The sequence below is a fragment of the Nerophis ophidion genome, unplaced genomic scaffold (genome assembly GCF_033978795.1).
Source record: "Nerophis ophidion isolate RoL-2023_Sa unplaced genomic scaffold, RoL_Noph_v1.0 HiC_scaffold_42, whole genome shotgun sequence".
NCBI classification, from domain to species: domain Eukaryota; kingdom Metazoa; phylum Chordata; class Actinopteri; order Syngnathiformes; family Syngnathidae; genus Nerophis; species Nerophis ophidion.
This window is the reverse complement of record NW_026906964.1, coordinates 39825-61452: the sequence shown is the minus strand read 5'-3', so window position 1 is coordinate 61452 and position 21628 is coordinate 39825. Positions and strand designations below refer to the sequence as shown.

General features: G+C 39.6%; 1 protein-coding gene across 2 annotated transcripts in view; it reads left to right on the top strand.

Moving 5' to 3' along the window:
* Nucleotides 1-21135, top strand: part of LOC133546752 (gastrula zinc finger protein XlCGF57.1-like) — a 732377-nt gene extending 711242 nt beyond the window's left edge. The window contains exons 1-2 of one of the 2 annotated variants that reach the window (XM_061892564.1): nucleotides 2105-2590; nucleotides 18043-21135. In XM_061892564.1, coding sequence (XP_061748548.1) covers nucleotides 2416-2590; nucleotides 18043-20066 — 2199 coding nt within the window. In that variant the 5' untranslated portion in view covers nucleotides 2105-2415 and the 3' untranslated portion in view covers nucleotides 20067-21135. Of the gene's footprint in view, nucleotides 1-2104; nucleotides 2591-18042 lie in introns of those variants that run through there. The other variant, XM_061892566.1, reaches the window with a different exon arrangement.
* Nucleotides 21136-21628: the final 493 nt, after the last annotated feature.

Sequence of the window (21628 nt, the reverse complement as noted above, 5' to 3'; positions counted from 1 at the left end):
TGGCCTACTAAGATGTCAAAGAGCCAGTCAGGCTGACCTGTGAGGCGTCATGCTTTGGACTAGGAGCTGCCTCATGCAAAATGGAAGGCCAGTAGCCTTTGCATCCCGCACCCTTACAGAAACAGAAAGTCAATACGCTCAAATTGAGAAGGAGCTTCTAGCTGTTGTGTTTGCATGCACCAAGTTCAGAGACTATGTGTATGGCAAGGCCACCATAGTAGAAACTGACCACCAACTGTTGGGGACTATCTTGAAGAAACCAATTCACAATGCCCCGGCCCGTCTTCAGCGGATGCTGCTACGCTTGCAAAGCTATGACATAAGCCTAATCTACAAAAAAGGAAAGCACATGTACTTGGCTGACACTCTTTCAAGAGCCCCTAATGCAACAGACAGTGAGAGCCCATCTGATAGTGGTTCTTTCGACATCATGTCTGTGAGCTACATTTCTACAGCCCGCCTGGAAGAGCTCAAGAAGCACATGGAGGAGGTTGAAGTAATGCAGACTCAGTACAGTTATCCAGCGTAGATGGCCTGCCAGAAAGACTCAGCTGCAGCCTGCCATTGAAGTGTTCTTCCCCTACAGAGACGAACTCACTGTGGAAGATGGAATTGTCATGAAAGGGCAGAAAGCAGTCATTCCAATGTCACTACAAAAGAGTACATTAAGATTGTACACAAAGGTCACCCAGGCATTGAAGCGACCAAACGCAGAGCAAGAGGTATCATCTTTTGGCCATCAATGTCACGAGACATCACTAAAGAACTACTTTTTTGCACAGTGTGCAGCAGCACAAAACCACATCAGCAGAAAGAACCACTTCATCTCCATCCAGTTCCAGACCTTCCGTGGTCACAGTTGCTACAGACATTTTTGAATGGCGTGGACAACACTACCAGGTGATAGTTGATTCCTATTCTAGATGTTTGAAATTGACCTACAAAACATCACAGCGACAGTTGTAATTTCCAAAATGAAATAACATTTTTCATTGCACGGTACACCACACACACTGCTATCTGATAATGTAAGACAGTACAAGTGTGAGCAATTCAGGAAATATGCTGAGGAGCGGGACTTCATCCACACCACCAGTAGCCCAGAGTTTCCCAAGTCGAATGGACTTGCGGAAAGAGCTGTCAGGAGTGCCAAGCAACTGATGGAGAAATCCCACCGGGACAAACCTTTTTTTTTTCTTTTTTTTTTTTTCTTCTTTGTCATGAAAAAGGGACGTTTTGTCATGAAAAAGGGAGTTTTTTGTGGTTGGTGCACTAGTTGTAAGTGTATATTGTGTTTTTATGTTGATTTAATAAAAAAAAACAAAAAAACATTATTATTATTATTTTTTTTTTTATAAAAAATTCTTCCGCGGCCCGGTGGTTGGGGACCACTGTTCTAATGTACATACTTGTTCTTATGCTATCTGAACTCACTATGTTCTCTGCTGGCTGTACATATCCTACTTAGTAAGACCTACACTGTTTCAATGTCCATTTCTCTGTTGATGCAATTGTTGATGACTGAAGTACTGATATCAACCAAAGCTCCTCATCCCACCCCCCGGATTGTAAATAATGTAAATAATTCAATGTATATACTATGATGAGTAACATGTGTGATGACTGTATTATGCTGATAGTATATATTTGTACCATGAATTGATTAACATGGACCCTGACTAAACAAGTTGAAAACTTATTGGGGTGTTACCATTTAGTGGTCAATTGTACGGAATATGTACTGTACTGTGCAATCTACTAATACAAGTATCAATCAACCAATCAATCAAAAATGATATTTCAAATATATAAACCGTATTTTACTTTAAATCATGTATGTATGAGAATAATTAACTAGTACGGTTTTTAATGCACTTATTGTGTTGTCTGTCTAATTGTAATAAATGCAGACGAGGCGTGTTCAACGTTGACTCACACAGCGTGCTCATAACCACATTCTAGCTGTCTGCATGGCGACATACGACACCACTTCACGGGGCTACCGCGCATGCTCGTCACTACTGTTGCATGCTGGGTAGTGTAGTTCTTATACTCCCTAGCCCAAAACATCACAACTATGACTCAGGCCCCGCCCCTACGGATGCATGCTTGGAAGACATGCGCTTTGCGGCAAAGTCCTCCTTTTCTCCACACACGCTTCTAAGCCTCGGCACATCTCCTCACATCGCTACTAACTACACTTTATTCATCCTCCGTGTCAGGATAAACTCACTCGTCTCAGCCACATTTGGAGATTATTAGGCCCGCTTAGCTTGATAGTTGTTTGAGCGCGCCAATTAGCTTAGCATGCTAGTTAGCTTAGCTTGTTAGCCGCTAACAAAGAGACGCGGATTTGATCAACACATCGCTTAGTTAAGATCAAGTGTGAGTGTAAAGTGTTGTGATTGTGTGAAAATGTGCGAAAGAACGATAGCAAAGTATGAGGAAGAACTTTGTTGTGTGAAAATGTGCGAAAGAACGATAGCAGAGTACAAAGAGGAACTTTCTCGGACAAAAGAAGAGAACGAGAGACTACGTCAACTATTGGAGGCTGTTTTCAAGAAAGCTCAAGTTGTGTTACACAGAACAGGTTTGTTTACTTCTTACTCTCACATTTTTACTAACTTTATATTTCATCATGAACATGACGTGTTTGCAGCAGTCATTTCCATTAGATCAGGGGTGTCCAAACTTTTTCCACAGAGGGCCGAACACGGAAAAATGTAAGCATGCAGGGGCCATTTTGATATTTTTCATTTTCAAACCATAACAAAATATATGAATTTTTTTTTTTAATCCTTAGGGCTCCTGGGGAGCATAAAGGGTCTCAGTCACTAAAATGTTAAAAAAAAGGTCAAATTATTATTATTTTTTTTTATTTAAGGCTTACAGTAAATCTCTATATCAACTTGAGGTTGATATAAAGTAAAACAAATAAGGTTTTGTGCCTTTTCAGTCAAAGACAACTTGTTTTTTCATCGTAAAACTGAAATATGCAGTATTTAGATAGATAGATAGTACTTTATTGATTCCTTCAGGAGAGTTCCTTTATTTATCAATTCAAGCCCTCAAAGATCAATAATGCAGGACACCATTGATTTTAATTATTTAATATTTTTGAGTACTCACAGTGAAAAGTTAAATAAAATCCTACTAAATATATTTGAGATCCGAATGGTTCCCCACTCATAAAGTGATGCATTTTTATTAGATTTTTTTTTTTTTTACTTTTAACACTTACATTTAAAGATAAACTTCGGATATATCTGTCGATTTTAAGTTTGAACTATTATTTAGTTTATTTTATGCTCTTTTGTCCAAATTTTGATGTTTTTATATGGCAACCACACAACATATGCAATATTTTTCTACATAAAACATGGGGAAAAAAAACAAATAAAGACACGAGGGAAAAAAAACTGCCTGCATGGCAGCTTTGTGTCAACATTGCCACGTTTTCTCATTATATTTCACCTCATTCCACTTTTTTTAAATGTGTTTTTGAATTTTTGCAATACTATCAATTTTGCAATTTTTGCAGAATGTGTGGCGGGTCGGTAAACGATTAGCTGCGGGCCGCAAATGGCCCCCGGGCCGCACTTTGGACACTCCTGCATTAGATAATGTCCAAATAGAGGTGATTTGGCACACTTATAATTAAAAAAACAAAAATAATGTTGTTTTTCATCAGATATGTAGTAGTATTGTATACGTCAGTGGTTCTCAAACTTTTTTTGTCATCCCCCACTTTGGACAAGGGGGAGTTTTCAAGCCCCACCTGCCCCCATCGCCACAACAGAACGCTAATGGGGCGGCATAGCTCGGTTGGTAGAGCAGCCGTGCCAGCAACTTGAGGGTTGCAGGTTCGATTCCCGCTTCCGCCATCCTAGTCACTGCCGTTGTGTCCTTGTGCAAGACACTTTACCCACCTGCTCCCAGTGCCACCCACACTGGTTTAAATGTAACTTAGATATTGGGTTTCACTATGTGTGTCACTAGAGAAAAGCGCTATATAAATATAATTCACTAATGCCAAGCTTAACATTTTCAAATGTATTGAACATCAAGTAACATTCATGTCAGGGTTTCCCACACATTCATTTATTTGTGGCGGCTCGCCACGAAAGAATTACGGCCGCCACAAATAAAAAATAAAAAAACATTTTCGGCTTTTGACTCGCTTGACCGCTCATAAAAGCAGTGGGACTCTGTCTGTGAATGGAGCTTGTAGTTACATATTATGTAAATATGATATAAATATGTACATAAAGTGTTGTAATTATATTCCAACTCCGCGCTCTTCTTGGTCATTGCCGCCGCAAGAATATAATAATGAAAAAATGTTTTTAAGTGAAATTCCCTCCCGTTCCTCGCGCCCCACCTGTCATGTCTCTATTCCCCACAGGTGGGGCCCGCCCCACACTTTGAGAAACGCTGGTATATGTGGACGGGGGCCCTGCTTTGGTAATAATGTGTACCCCTCTCAGAGATCATATTTAGTTCCACTTCCAACATTCACATGATGGAAAATAAGATGAGATGGTAAAACGTGAACAGTTGTGGAACCTTTTTACTCGGGGGGTGACGGGATCTCGTTAGAAGCGCGATGTATGAGCAGACGTCGTTTAGGTAAAACAAAAAGGTGTCTGCCAATTTAGTTTACAATGTCATTACGTCAGTAGTTGTCAAACTTTTTTAACCAAGTACCACCTCAGAAAATACTTGGATTTCCAAGTACCACCATCATGAACAGCATTAAAATACAGTAGCATAAAAGGCCTTAATTATTCATTAAAAACAAGGAGGACACATTATTTAACGAGTATATTTAATAATTTTAAATACTGTTGCATTACACACAGTTTGAACATCAACACTGTGTTTGCATGTAGGAATTGATTGAATGATTGATTGATACTTTTATTAGTAGATTGCACAGTTCAGTACATATTCCGTACAATTGAACACCCGAATAAGTTTTTCAACTTGTTTAAGTCGGGGTCCACGTTAATCAATTCATGTTACAAAATGAATTGATTGGAAAATAAAAGACTGTACTTAAATATTACATAGTGCACACCAGATAGTTTCTAGGACGCAGCTTCCTCAGTTGACCTCTGACCTGGTCCACAAAGATGACTAATGTCTGGTGGAGGAGTAGGGGGTTGCAACCATGGCTGGGGGGGAGAAGACGAGGGGGTGGCTGCGATGAGGAAAGGGCTAAAAAGGCAGTAAAAACCTTTTAAACAAAGTGTTTGCTCGTGACGTTTTCTGAAATTTGTAGGTATATTCTTGCTATCGTTTTCAGAATGTATAATATTGTGTTTCAGAGATATGCTTTGACATTTTTGCCGATGACATCTATTAAACAAGACAAGGAGCAAAGAAATCAAACACAGACAGGATTCAATTTAGCTCATGAGGAGAAACGTCTGGGCTGCAACTTCGTACAGTTTCCCACCACGCTCTGACGAGGGAGTTCCACGCGTCCTCTTTCATTTGGGGCTTTTCTGATTACATAGCTTCAGATGTTTCTAAAGGGAGGGGGGTCGTAAATGGCTGTCGCACTCGATCATAAACAGTTAAAAGAAAAGGTGCCTTGTGCTGCGTCAGGTCTGCTCCCTCTCCGCTTTGTAGCTCTCAGGTCAAGAAAAGGTCTCCTGTGGCTGTCAATAGATCAAAGAAACCGACACCTCCATGTTGCATCCCATCGCAGATAGTGGAGTTTTACAAGCCTTTTGTTTGATAAGATGAAAGACAGTTTTGGGTCTTCTCGCAGGGGACCTGAACTCAATGGAACACAAAGTTGTTTTATAACTTATATACAATTATTCTGACAATTTTGTTATTATTGTTGATATTATCTGGAATCGATTATTGGTCGCAGTAAAGTAGCAAATTGGGTAGTTTTTAGCTCTAAATGGGGTATTTCAACAAGTAAACAGTACAGTAGGTACTAGGTTTATACATGTGTAATGCTCATAATGGTATTCCAGTACAATATGCCGAGATGAGATGTGTAAATATCAAAATATTACTTGAAATCAATTTTTGGCAGCAGTAAAGTGGTTGTTTTGGTATATTTTAGCTTTGTAAAGGGTATTTCTACAAGTATACAGTAGGTAATTGATTCATATATATGTCATGCCCATAAGAGTATTTAGTAAAATATGCAGAGATGAGATGTGTCAGTATCAAAATATTACTTAAAATACATTTTTGGCAGCAGTAAAGTGGCCATTTGGGTAGATATTTGCTCTAAAAATGGTATTTCAACAAGTAAAAAGTACAGTAGGTACTTGATTTTGATATATGTAATGCTCATAAGGGTATTTTAGTAAACTATGCAGAGATGAGATTTGTCAGTATCTAAATATTACTTGAAATCAAATTTTGGCAGCAGCAGAGTGGTTGTTTTGGTATATTTTAGCTTTGTAAAGGGTATTTCTACAAGTATACAGTACAGTAGGTACTTTATTTATATATATATGTAATGTCCATAAGAGTATTCTAGTAAAATATGCAGAGATGAGATGTGTCAATATCAAACTATTACTTAAAATACAATTTTGGCAGCAACCAAGTGGTCAGTTGGGCAGATATTTGCTCTAAAAAGGGTATTTCAACAAGTAAACAGTACAGTAGGTACTTGATATTGATATATGTAATGCTCATAAGGGTATTCTAGTAAAATGCGTGTGTGTAAATACGCGATGTGTAAATATCAAAATATTACATCAAATCACTTTTTGCTTCAAGATTGTTTATTGTCATATGCACAGTTAAACAGTTTGCCGTACAATGAAAATCTTACTTTGCTAGTCCACCCTTCAACAAGTCACACGGTACTTAGCTAAAAATAAAAAATAAAAATGTATATACAAGGCACAGTAAGTAACATAACATTATTGCACATTCTGATTGACAGTCAACAGTATAAATATGGGGTTTTCACCCTGTCCACCTTTGTCCCCCCTATGTACAGAGGTGTGTACTGTGCACTCCTTCTCCATGGGTCAATAATCATCTCCTTGGTCTTGTTTGTGTTCAAGGAGAGATTATTATCCTGACACCAGGCCACCAGTTCCGCTACCTCCCTTCTGTACACTGCCTCAGATCCCCCGGTGATCAGTCCGACGACCGTAGTATCATCTGCTAACTTGATGATAGTGGTGTTGTTCTGGGAGGCCACACAGTCGTGTGTGAAGAGGGTGTACAATAGGGGGCTCAGCACGCAGCCTTGGGGGGGTGGGTGGGGTCCCTGTGCTTAGAACCTTTGTGCCTGATGTCTGGTTGCCGATTCTGACTGACTGGGGCCGGTTTGTGAGAAAGTTCAGGACCCAGTCACAGAGAGTTGGTGTCAGACCAACAGTGAGGAGTTTAGCAGTGAGTTTTTGTGGGATGACCGTGTTAAAGCAGAGCTGTAGTCGATGAATAATAGCCTGGCATAGGTGTCCTTGCCCTCTACGTGGGTGAGGGTGGTGTGGATGACGGGGTTGACTGCATCCTCAGTGGACCGATTCTGCCGGGAGGCAAACTGTAGAGCAGGGGTCACCAACGCGGTGACCGCGGGCACCGGTCACCTGTAAGGACCAGATAAGTCGCCCGCTGGCCTTTTCGAAAAATAGCTCAAATAGCAGCACTTACCAGTGAGCCGCCTCTATTTTCTAAATTTTATTTATTTACTAGCAAGCTGGTCTCGCTTTGCTTGACCTTTTTAATTCTAAGAGAGACAAAACTCAAAAAGAATTTAAAAAATCCAAGAAAATATTTTAAAGACTTGGTCTTCACTTGTTTAAATACATTCATTTTTATTTTTTATTTGCTTCCTATAACTTTCAGAAAGACAATTCTAGAGAAAATATACAACCTTAAAATTGATTTTAGGATTTTTAAACACATTCACCTTTTTACCTTTTAAATTCCTTCCTCTTCTTTCCTGACAATTTAAATAAATGTTCAAGTTTTTTTTTTATTGTAAATAATTTTTATTGTCTGTATTGTATTGTGTTGTAAATATTCATGTTCGAAATAAACTAAAGAAAGAAAGAAAGAAAATAGGAATAATAAATACTTTTTAATTTAATTCTTCATTTTAGCTTCTGTTTTTTCGACGAAGAATATTTGTGAAATATTTCTTCAAACTTATTATGATTAAAATTCAAAAAAATTATTCTGGCAAATCTAGAAAATCTGTAGAATCAATTTTAAATCTTATTTCAAATTCTTTTGAATTTCTTTTAAAATGTTTGATCTAGAAAATCTAGAAGAAATAACGATTTGTCTTTGTTAGAAATATAGCTTGGTCCAATTTGTTATATATTCTAACAAAATGCAGATTGGATTTTAACCTATTCAAAACATGTCATCAAAACTCTAAAATTAATATTAATCAGGAAAAATGACTAATGATGTAACATAAATAATTTTTTTAATTTTTTCAAAAAGATTTAAATTAGCTAGTTTTTCTCTTCCTTTTTTTTTGTTTGAATTTTGAATTTCAAAGAGTCGAAATTGAAGATAAACTATGTTTCAAAGTTTAATTTTCATTTTTTTCGTATTTTCTCTTCTTTTAAACCGTTCAATTAAGTGTTTTTTCACAATTTATTCTCTACAAAAAAACTTTCCGTGAAAGGAAAAAAAAGTTAGGACGGAATGACTGACAGAAATACCCATTTATATATATATTTATATATATATATATATATATATACATAGATTTATATATTAAAGGTAAATTGAGCAAATTGTCTATTTGTGGCAATTTATTTAAGTGTGTATCAAACTGGTAGCCCTTCGCATTGATCAGTACCCAAGAAGTAGCTCTTGGTTTCAAAAAGGTTGGTGACCCCTGCTGTAGAGGGTCCAGTGTGTCTGGGATGGTCTTCTTGATGTGTGACATGACTATCCTCTGGAAGCACTTCATCACTATTGGGGTGAGTGCAACAGACAGGTCACAGTGTTTTTCTTTGGCAGGGGCACGATGGTGGTGGTCTTGAAGCAGGTGGGCACAACAGCTTGTGTTAGTGACAAGTTGTATATGTCAGCAAGTACGTCAGCCAGCTCTGATGAACACACCCTGAGGGCCTGGCCAGAGGTGTTATCTGGGCCGGCTGTCTTCCGTGGGTTTGTTTTCTTCAGAACTGTACGTACCTCTGCTGTTGTCACAGTGAGCGGTGGGTCCTGCGTGGGCTCCGTGGTCAGAACCCCTCTCTGTTGGTTGGTGTTGTGGACCTCGAAGCGGGCATAGAACTCATTCAGCTCATCTGGCAGTGAGCGTTGGCTGTTTGTGACCCCCCTGCTCCCCTGCTTGTGGTCTGTGATGTGTTGCAGGCCTTGCCACATGCGCCGGGAATCTGTGTTGAAGTAGAATCCCTCCAGCTTTAGTCTGCATTGTCCCTTGGCCTCGCTGATGGATTTACACAGGTCATATCTGGCCTTATTCTAGTCCTCAGCGTTGCCTGAGACAAATGCAGTGGAGCGGGCATGTAGCTTGGACCGAACATTAATCTAGGGTTTTTGGTTTGGGTATATCTTGTATTGTTTTTGGGGAACAATGTTTTCCACACACGTACTGATGTAGCCAGTTACACTGGAAGCATGTTCCTCTATGTCAGGGGTCGGGAACCTTTTTGGCTGAGGGAGCCATTTAAGCAAAATATTTTAAAATGTATTTCCGTGAGAGCCATATAATATTTTTTAACACTGAATACAACAAAATGTCTGCATTATTAAGTAAGATCAACATTTATAGAGTATAATATGTCACAAACTCGCATGGCAGCAGTTGTAGTGGCACCAAGATGCAGGAACCAGGAGAGCGAAGAACAGGTAAGATGAGGAACGCGCAAGACAAGCAGAAATAGAAACATGCTGATTGGCAGCAGGTGTGGACCGGCGGCCAACCAACAGCAGGTAAGGGGAAAAAACACAGCGCTCAGCGGTACAAACAGGAAATGGAAACAAAATAAGAGCACTGATGGGAAGTAAATACAAAACAAAGAAGCACGAACAGAAATGAAGTGACAGATCTTCACACAATAAGTCTCTTATTCTTTTTTAATAAAAGTTTCATTCGGAAGCTCACCGATGATGAATAAAATGCTTCTTACCATTAATGCGACTTCTTGAACAGGTGCGGTAGAAAACAGATGAATGGATTAAAATGTATGAAGTGAAGTGAAGAGAATTATATTTATTTAGCGCTTTTCTCTAGTGACTCAAAGCGCTTTACATAGTGAAACTCATTATCTAAGTTACATTTAAACCAGTGTGGGCGGGCACTGCGAGCAGGTGGGTAAAGTGTCTTGCCCAAGGACACAATGACAGTGACTAGGATGGCGGAAGCGGGGATCAAACCTGCAACCCTCAAGTTGCTGGCACAGCCACTGTATCAACCGAGCCATGCCGCCCCTAATACTGATTTTAAAAGATTCACAGCACAAGACAGAGAAAAAAGACAAGTAAAATCGTTAAACGTTGACAATCCCTTATATTCCTTAGAACTGACCCATATATTCAAATGCAAATGACAGGTATGATTATTTTGTTGATTTTAAATTCTTAAAATCTGCCTGGAATATTTGTCCTCTATTCTGTTTACAATCATACGGAGCCCCTAAAGGGAGATGGATGTTTTGCGAGATCTTGCAATACTTTGGTATGAGAATGTTTTATATTTTGAACGTTATTTTTAACACTGTGATTACCAGCGGAATTATTCATTACTTATCATGTTAAGCAATGTCAGCTAAGATTTATCTAAGAGCCAGATGCAGTCATCAAAATAGCCACATCTGGCTCTAGAGCCATAGGTTCCCTACCTCTGCTCTAAATACACAGTACCATCATCCCTCTGAGCAGCAGTTTTGAACATGTCCCAGTCTGTACTCCCAAAGCAGTCCTGAAGCACAAGTTCAGTGTCATCATTCCAAACTTGAACAGTTTTACTCACTGGGGGGGGGCTTGCTTGAGACGCTGTCTGTACGCTGGATATAGAAAAGCTGAGATGTGATCAGATAGTCCAAAGTGTGGTCTGGGTACAGCCTTGTAGGCTCCCCTCACGTTGCAGTACACCTGGTCCAGGGTGTTTATCTCCCTCGTAGTAAAGTTCACATATTGATGGTATTTTGGGAGGACACTCTTTAGGTGGTTAAAATCCCCAGCTACCGTGAACGCAGCATCAGGGTGTGCGGTCTCTTGTTTACTGATGACGTCATGCAGCAGCTTTAGCGCTGTAGTGGAGTCCGCCCGTGGCGGGATGCAAACAGACAGTATAAACACTGCACTGAACTCCCTTGGCAGGTAAAAAGGTCTGCATTTCACCATCAACAACTCAATGTTGTCCGAGCAGTGTCTTTCAACCACCTGTACGTCCGAGCACCAGCTGTTACTCACGTAAACACAGACCCCGCCTCCGCCTTTCTTGAAGCCTTTGTCCGGTCTCCACAGTAGACTGAGTGTGTTGTTAGCTGGATAGCAGAGTCTGGGATGCTGTCCGAAAGCCAGGTTTCCGCATAAATAAGAGCACAGCATTCTCTCAGTTCACGTTGGGATGTAGTCCTGGTTCTCAGCTCATCCAGCTTGTTGTCGAGTGAGCGCACGTTAGCTAGCAGCAGGCTAGGTAGTGGTGGTTGTGTAGCTCTAGCCCAATGGTTCCCAAACTTTTGCAGGCTGGCGCCCCCTTGGCTCCCCAGTGAATTGCTAGCGCCCACCCCCACAGACACATATGGAAACAAACACCTCTTTCTTGATATTTGGTATGCTGCAATTTGAAAAGAGAAAGGTTAAACACAAATGTGTATTTCACAAATAAAACCCAATTTAGTAAACCAGTTTATTTTTTAGCAGTTTTAACTGTTTCAGCAACATAGAATGGTAAATAAACATTCCACCAGTAACCTTCATTGTCTCACACTTAATATTAATGGGATGGATGTGCTTGGTGCAGGGACATAAGCTTCTCAACATCAGGCTGGAACTCACTAAGAAGAAGTCGTAGATCCCCGCGGTCAGTAATTTTCAGTCGGTTTCTTTGCTTGGAAAGAAGCAAGGCGACTGCACTGAAACCCCGTTCTACTAAATATGATGTTGGGAAGGCAATAAAGTACATCTTGACCTTGTTCCACAGCACTTGATAGCAGTCAGAGATTTTTTTTTGTAACCAAAAATCTTGATATGACTTTTTGAACTTTGGCCTTAGCTCAATGTCATTTTGAATTGAAATCAGTTGTTCCTCTGCCACTCCAGTTTCTTCACCGTCGACATTTAGGAATGGATTGATCAGCCAGTCTGGTATTTCAAGCAATAAAATGTCCTCAAATCTCTCAAACATGTCTCTGTGCAGTTCATCCAGGTGTGTACAATACACACAATATATTGGTAACAATATATATCAGTGAATGCAGCACCCTAACCAGCTCAACACAACACAACACGGCGCGTTCTGGCGAGTCCCCAATTTCATGTTGACTTAACTCAAGATGATGTTGACCGCCAGAATGCGGTTATTATTTTAAGATAAAATTCTGAACATTACAAGCTTGAAATTACAAACCTGAGCTTTTGCTTTTGTAGTCTATGCTGTCGGATCTGACTGGGCCAGAGCGGCGTGTGGTAACCGGACCCTGATGCGTCGTCCACTGACTCGTCCTGCTGCACGTGTTGTGTACAAATCGTCAAACCAACGTTCGAACTTCTGACTTCGACTTCGGACTGCCGCCCCCTTCTTCCTCACCGCCCCCCCCAGATCTTTCCACCGCCCACTTTGGGAACCACTGCTCTAGCCTTTAGCCTAGCATGTAGCCCCGCCGTCTTGTTGTGGTTGTTTTGTGGTTAGCTGGCTCTCGTCGTAGCAGAAAGTTGAAGTCCGTCAGACTAGAAGTGAGGTTTTCCGATGACCAGAAGTGCATCTCTGTTATATCTCACTGTTGCATGCAAAAACTTTGCATTTAGGATGCAAATTAGTACTACAAACCCCGTTTCCATATGAGTTTGGGAAATTGTGTTAGATGTAAATATAAACGGAATACAATGATTTGCAAATAATTTTCAACCCATATTCAGTTGAATATGCTACAAAGACAACATATTTGATGTTCAAACTGATAAACTTTTTTTTTTTTTTGCAAATAATCATTACCTTTAGAATTTGATGCCAGCAACACATGACAAAGAAGTTGGGAAACGTGGCAATGAATACTGATTAAGTAGAGGAATGCTCATCAAACACTTATTTGGAACATCCCACAGGTGTGCAGGCTAATTGGGAACAGGTGGGTGCCATGATTGGGTATAAAAGCAGCTTCCGTGAAATGTTAAGTAATTCACAAACAAGGATGGGGTGAGGGTCACCAATTTGTAAGCAAATTGTCGAACAGTTTTAGAACAACATGTCTCAACGAGCTTTTGCAAGGAATTTAGGGTTTTACCATCTACGGTCCGTATAATCATCAAAGGGTTCAGAGAGTCTGGGGAAATCACTGCACATAAGCGATGATATTACGGACCTTCGATCCCTTAGGCCAGGGGTCGGGAACCTTTTTAGCTGAGAGAGCCATACAAGCCAAATATTTTAAAAAGTATTTCCATAAGAGCCATATAATATTTTTTTTAAGACTGAATACAACTATTAATCCATCTTATTTCAATTATTGTGCAGAAATATTGGGAAATACATATCATAGCAACATAATGCCTTTATTTCACAGAAAAGAGCAATTTGTATAATTTTTAAAGTACGATATAGCGACCACACAAAACCACTTCATTAGGTCACAATTACTAAAACTAAAAGACATTGTAGAATTGAATAGTCTATTAATGCTGTTCAAAGCGAGAAATACAATTCTTCCAAAGGACGTACAAAAGTTATGTGTTCACATCTGAAGATGAGAACCACAGAAGGCCGTATGACTTTAAACATCCAAGAGTGCCAACAAATTTGAAACAAATGTGCTTGTCTGTTGTTGCTGTGAAAGCATGATATTCTCTAAACAAAGACTTAAAAAGCTGTGAGAATACCTTTGTTTTTAAAAAGTTATAAAAAGAGAAAACTGGAATTATATCAAACTGAATTTTGATTTGATTGGACGTGTCATTGTGAAAATACTTAAAGGACAATTGAAAAGTATGTTGGAGTTCGGGTGTTGTTGGAGTGAACAGTTATAAAGTCATCGAAAATAATTGGTGTTAAAAAGGGGGGCAGATAAATATAAGACTATTATTCTTCCATCTGCTCCTTTTTTAACATGGAAATGAATAAGAAATAAAAAAAAACAATGAAAGTGTCAATTGTACGTGGCTTGTATGTATGCATTTTAATGAAAGGAATAACAATAAATGATGATGATGCATTCATTTTTTGGTAAGTCCAAAATTTTTTGAGTATAATAAGTCTCTTATTCTTTTTAATAACATTGTTATTCTGAAGCTAACCAACAATAAATAAAATACTTCTTACCATTAATGCGACTTCTTGAACAGGTGCGGTAGAAACCGGATGGATGGATTAAAATGCATGAAAATCTTTTATATTTTGAACGTTATTTTTGACACTGTGATTACCGGCAGAATTATTCATTACTTACCATGTTTAGCAATGTCAGCTAAGATTTATCTGAGAGCCAGGTGCAGTCATCAAAAGAGCCACATCTGGCTCTAGAGCCATAGGTTCCCTACCCCTGCCTTAGGCGGTACTGCATCAAAAACTGACATCAGTGTGTAAAGGATATCACCACAGGGGCTCAGGAACACTTCATAAAACCACAGTCAGTAACTACAGTTGGTCGCTACATCTGTAAGTGCAAGTTAAAACTCTACTATGCAAAGCCAAACCCATTTACCAACAACACCCTGAAACACCGCCGGCTTGGCTGGGCCCGAGCTCATCTAAGATGGACTGATGCAAAGTGGAAAAGTGTTCTGTGGTCTGACGAGTCCTCATTTCAAATTATATTAGGAAACTGTGGATGTGGTGTACTCCGGAACAAAAAGGAAAATAACCATCCGGATTGTTATAGGCGCAAAGTTGAAAAGCCAGCATCTGTGATGGTATGGGGGTGTATTAGTGTCCAATGCATGGGTAACTTACACATGTGTGATGGTATGGGGGTGTATTAGTGCCCAATGCATGGGTAACTTACACATGTGTGATGGTATGGGGGTGTATTAGTGCCCAAGGCATGGGTAACTTACACATCTGTGAAGGCACCATTAATGCTGAATGGTCCATACAGGTTTTGGAGCATCATATGTTGTCATCCAAGCAACGTTATCATAGATGCCCCTGCTTATTTCAGCCAAACAATGCCAAGCCACGTGTTACAACAGCGTGGCTTTGTAGTGAAATAGTGCATGTACTAGACTGGCCTGCCTGCAGTCCAGACATGTCTCCCATGGAAAATGTGTGGCGCATTATGAAGTGTAAAATACGACAACAAGACCCCGGACTGGGCTTCACGGTGGCAGAAGGGTTAGTGTGTCTGCCTCACAATACGGAGGTCCTGTAGTCTTGGGTTTGCATGTTCTCCCCGTGAATGCGTGGGTTCCCTCCGGGTACTCCGGCTTCCTCCCACTTCCAAAGACATGCACCTGGGGATAGGTTGATTGGCAACACTAAATGGTCCCTAGTGTGTGAATGTGAGTGTGAATGTTGTCTGTCTATCTGTGTTGGCCCTGCCATGAGGTGGCGACTTGTCCAGGGTGTACCCCGCCTTCCGCCCGATTGTGGCTGAGATGGATGCCAGCGACCCCAAAAGGGAATAAGCGTTGGAAAATGGATGGATGGAAGACCCCGGACTGTTGAACGACTGAAGCTCTACATAAAACTAGAATGGGAAATAATTCCACTTTCAAAGCTTCAACAATTAGTTTCCTCAGTTCCCAAACGTTTATTGAGTGTTGTTAAAAGAAAAGGTGATGTAACACAGTGGTGAACATGCCCTTTCCCAACTACTTAGGCACGCGTTGCAGCCATGAAATTGTAATTATTATTTGCAACAAAAAAAAAAGTTTATGAGTTTGAACATCAAATATTTTGTCTTTGTAGTGCATTCAACTGAATATGGGTTGAAAAGGATTTGCAAATCATTGTATTCCGTTTATATTTACATCTAACACAATTTCCCAACTCATATGGAAACGGGGTTTGCATAATAAATAAAAAACGTAAATGTTGTCAGGAGGACGACGCAAAGACGTCAGTCACGGGGGGCGCCATCTTGAAAAAAAGTCATTGTTGATATAATATGCCTTATTTTTTTGTGAAGTTCAGTGATTATTGACTAGATTATTACTTTGGGAATGTGAGAGAAGAAGTGTTGTGGTCTTGTGAGAATTGGCTGCATTCACACACAATTCCTTGAACAATTGCCTCATCTACTTATTATTATTATTATTATTATTATTATTATTAAATGTAGCTTACCATATTGCTGAAAGTTTTAACTTCCCCTTGGGGATTAATAAAGTACCGTATTTCCTTGAATTGCCGCCGGGGCGCTAATTAATGTAAAACCTCTTCTCACTCTGGCACTTACCAAAGGCATGCGGTGTATTTAGGCCTGCGCTTAAAAAATTGAGTGTGATGTAAGGATACATCATGAAAAGCACATTTAATAAAAAAAAGTTATTATGGTCTTACCTTTACTTATAAATGATGTCTATGCGCAGCTCCTTCTGATCAAAAGCATCGATAACTTGTTTATAGAAGTCCTCCTTATCTTTCTTCAGTTTTAAAAGTCTCTCCGTCTCGATGGAGATCTTCCTTTATTACCTCCTGCTTCGATTGAAAGTCCAGTTTAGAAAACTGTTTTATTTTAGATATGTAATCCTCCATGTTAAAAGTGCAAGCGAGAAGAAAAAATAAACACATGCTGCTCACTCTTGCTGCTTGTTGTCACTTCTTCTGCAGCCGAGTAGTTGCGAGGAGGATCACTAGCGCCCTCTACCACCAGGAGGCGGGAGTCATTTAATGACTCATATTTGACACACGCAGCTACGGTATATTAATAAAACATAGCTGCTTACTGTTCTTTTTAGCATATTCAATAGCTTGGACCTTAAATCCTGCTGAATAGCTCTTAATCTTCTTCCCTTTATGCGATTTCAAATTATTGAAATCAGCCTCCTCCATTTTGAAAATGATGACAGGTGATGTGTCACTCGTGACGTGACGAGTTTGACCCGGCGGGAATTGTAGGCATATGCTAATTATTTGGCGAAACGAGTTTGACTCGGCGTTAATCATGAGCCGGCGGTAATGCTAAGCATGCTCTAATTAGTTTGCGAAACGTTTTTGACCCGGCAGTAATTCTAGGCAGGTGCATACTATATACCCGGCGGCAATTCAAGGAAATACGGTCTGTCTGATACTGATTCTGATTGAATGTGTGGACTGCATGAATGATGCCTTCTCAGTTCTCACTGTAACGCAATTTGAATGTCTAGAAACGCACTAAATTAATATAATCCATTATTGCTAATATTAATAAGGTTAAAAAGTTATCTTTTGAAGGTGTAGTCAGTAATCTGATTACTTCTTCCCAGTTTAACTGTGGTGACACTATCTAAATGAAAGCAAAACAGATGTCATCTTTCTTGGCCAACATGTTGACTGTGCTCATGCTTCTTTTATAACAGACATGTCTCTAAAGATGAATGTGAAAATGACTAATTATTGTCCACCAGCAGGGGGAGCTCATCACTAGTACTACTGCGTGGAGGCTGGCATGTGGTACATTATTTCCTGTGTGTGTATGACTTATTCAGAGGGAGAACAGCACACTTTCACGTATGGCGTCTACCATTAAGGATTGCAGGAATGACTTTTAGGATGTTTTTATATGAATAAGGTGGATTGGATGTTGGCCTGGGAAGGTATTCCCCTGAAGGTCTCCTTCATGTGTTAGCTGGAAGTACCCTGACTGCTGTGAGGGGAAACTGATGAGATTGTGAAATCATTTCTTGGTGTAGGACAATGTCTCATGTGATTGAGCAAAGCTGGACTTTTCTGAAGAATGTTTGTTTTCTCCTGTTCCACAGACCTCAATAAAGAACATCTTCCTCATGAGCAGGAAGAAGAGCCACAGCCCCACCAAATTAAAGAGGAAAAAGAGGTACCACATTCCCAACACATTAAAGACGGAGGAGAGGACCCACAGCCCCCCCACAATAAAGCGAAACATGAGACGCCACAGACCCATAGTGTTAAACTGACCCTTCACAATAAAAGGCAAGCGGAGGACCCACTGATCTTACACATCAAAAAGGAAGAGGAGGATCCACTGACCCCTCACTTTAAGGAGCAAGAGAACCGACTGACCCCTCACATTAAAAAGGATGAGGAGGACCCACTGACCCCCTGCTTTAAAGAGGAAGAAGAGGACCAAGAGGCGCCGCACATTAGAGAGGAAGAGGAGGAAGAGGGCATCAGTCAGCCTAAATGGTTGGAGGAGTTCCCAGTGACTGGTGTCCCTGTGAAGAGTGAAGATGATGAGGTGAAAGGTGAAAGTGAGGAGAGGGGAGGGGGGGAGCCTCCAAGCAGCAGCTCAACACAACACATGACAACAGAAGCTGATGGAGACCACTGTGGAGGATCACAAGCAGACAAGCTCTTAGCTCCACTATCAGATAGTGAGGACACAACGTCACACTCTCCTGACACTGATGATGAAGACTCTAAAGATGATAAGACATGTCACACTGACAACACTCACTTCACATCTTCTCTCAGTCACAAAACCCTTAAATACCGGAGTAGTCTTAAAAGACACATGAGAACACACACTGGAGAAAAACCTTTTTCATGTTCAATCTGCGGTAAAGATTTTACTCAGAGGCCAGATTTTAAAGTACACATGAGAACACACACTGGTGAAAAAATTTTTTCCTGTTCAACCTGTGGTAAAGGTTTTACACACAGTAGCAAATTGAAAAGACACATGAGAATACACACTGGTGAAAAACCTTTTTCCTGTTCAATCTGTAGTAAAGGTTTTACACGAAGTCAGAGTTTGAAAGAACACATGAGAACACACACTGGTGAAAAACCTTTTTCCTGTTCAAACTGTGGTAGAGGTTTTACACGAAGTCAGAGTTTGAAAGAACACATGAGAATACACACTGGTGAAAAACCTTTTTCCTGTTCAATCTGTGGTAAAGGTTTTACACATACTAACAAATGGAAAAGACACATGAGAATACACACTGAGGAAAAACCTTTTTCCTGTTCAACCTGTGGTAAAGGTTTTACACGAAGTCAGGGTTTGAAAGAACACATGAGAATACACACTGGTGAAAAACCTTTTTCCTGTTCAACCTGTGGTAAAGGTTTTACAGAAAGTCAGAGTTTGAAAGTACACATGAGAACACACACTGGTGAAACACCTTTTTCCTGTTCAACCTGTGGTAAAGGTTTTACACATACTAACAAATGGAAAAGACACATGAGAATACACACTGGTGAAAAACCTTTTTCCTGTTCAATCTGTGGTAAAGGTTTTACACATACTAACAAATGGAAAAGAGACATGAGAATACACACTGAGGAAAAACCTTTTTCCTGTTCAACCTGTGGTAAAGGTTTTACACGAAGTCAGGGTTTGAAAGAACACATGAGAATACACACTGGTGAAAAACCTTTTTCCTGTTCAACCTGTGGTAAAGGTTTTACAGAAAGTCAGAGTTTGAAAGTACACATGAGAATACACACTGGTGAAACACCTTTTTCCTGTTCAACCTGTGGTAAAGGTTTTACAGTAGGTCAGAGTTTGAAAGTACACATGACAACACACACTGGTGAAAAACCTTTTTCCTGTTCAACCTGTGGTAAAGGTTTTACACACAGTCAGAGTTTGAAAGTACACACTAGAACACACACTGGTGAAAAATCACATTCTTGTTCAATCTGCAACAGAAGCTTTTGTGACCGATCAAACCTTGTAAGACACATGAGAAGACACCCAGGAGAGAAAGTGTTGAGTTGCAGTGTGTGTGGTGAAAGATTGTCTTCTAAGTACCAGTGTAAGAAACACAAGTGTGCTGGTGAGAACAGCAGCAGCAAATGAAACTGCAGGATTTGAAATAAACTGTCCAGACTTTCATTTTGACTTTCTAACAACATCAGCACATATAACATGTGTGACATTGTTGTTTGTCTAACAATCTGTTTAATATGATCTTTACATTTATAGATTACATAGTTTGAAATATAAAAGTATTACATATTTGTACTTGTAATTGTTGATAACCCCATAGATTATCACCTTTATATGATATACATATGTACTGGTTCACATCTGAAACATCTTCTGGACCACTTCAGGAAGCATATTATTATTTACTTTATACATCATCTGAACAGTTGTCTTTTATACAATTTTAAAATCTGTGACTTTATGAATCATTTGTTGGGTCTCTGTAATCCATGTTATTAATAATCTTCATTACTCTCTTTTGTAATAAGATGATTGTGTTGTGATTATTTTATATGTATGTCCCCAGACCTTTATGCAATATAAAAGTGAGAGAAAATGGCTGAATTGTTTGAGGAAGGATTTATTTTGTTTTTGTTTTTTTTACAAACTGACATTTGTGGATAAAACAAAAATTCCCATTAATGGGTTTCAATTTTTTTTTAATGTATGTATTTGTTTTAAACATCCACAAAACTATATCGACATGAATCAAAGTTCAGAGTGTCAGTAAAAAGCTAATATTGTACATCATCCCACAGATATTTACTTTGCATTCTGTTGGAGCCAAATTTCTTTATTTGTTTATTTAGTTTTTATTTAGTTTTCTGTAATTGATTGCTGGCCTCAGGTCATGCTGAATTTCCTTTTCGGCAGATTGCTCCGCCCACTTCCTCTTGAGAACCAGGAGATGTTGACAGGGATGGGACCGTTGCTATGGTGCGGTTGCTATGGTAACGTCATTTAATTGGGTTCAGGTGGGAACACTGGAGGGGCGACTGCATGGAGGACACAAACTGTTTACAAGCTTGCTGTGTGTGGTCAGGTCTCACTGCTGTGACAATGTTGCATCCAAGTCAAGGTCAGCATACTTTATGTTCTACAGCCTACATGTCATTTCAGTTTGATAGCCAAAAATAAACAGATTGTCATATCAAACATATTTCCACAGTACTGGACATTGAATCATTTGCACGCTACTACAACTCAACATGTACTACTATCATAAGTCAACTTAACTACGACCATAACTCAACCTGTACTACTATCATAAGTCAACTTAACTACGACCATAACTCAACCTGTACTACTATCATAAGTCAACTTAACGACTACCATAACTCAACCTGTACTACTATCATAAGTCAACTTAACTACTACCATAACTCAACCTGTACTACTATCATAAGTCAACTTAACTACTACCATAACTCAACCTGTACTACTATCATAAGTCAACTTAACTACTACCATAACTCAACCTGTACTACTATCATAAGTCAACTTAAATACTACCATAACTCAACCTGTACTACTATCATAAGTCAACTTAACTACTACCATAACTCAACCTGTACTACTATCATAAGTCAACTTAACTACTACCATAACTCAACCTGTACTACTATCATAAGTCAACTTAACTACTACCATAA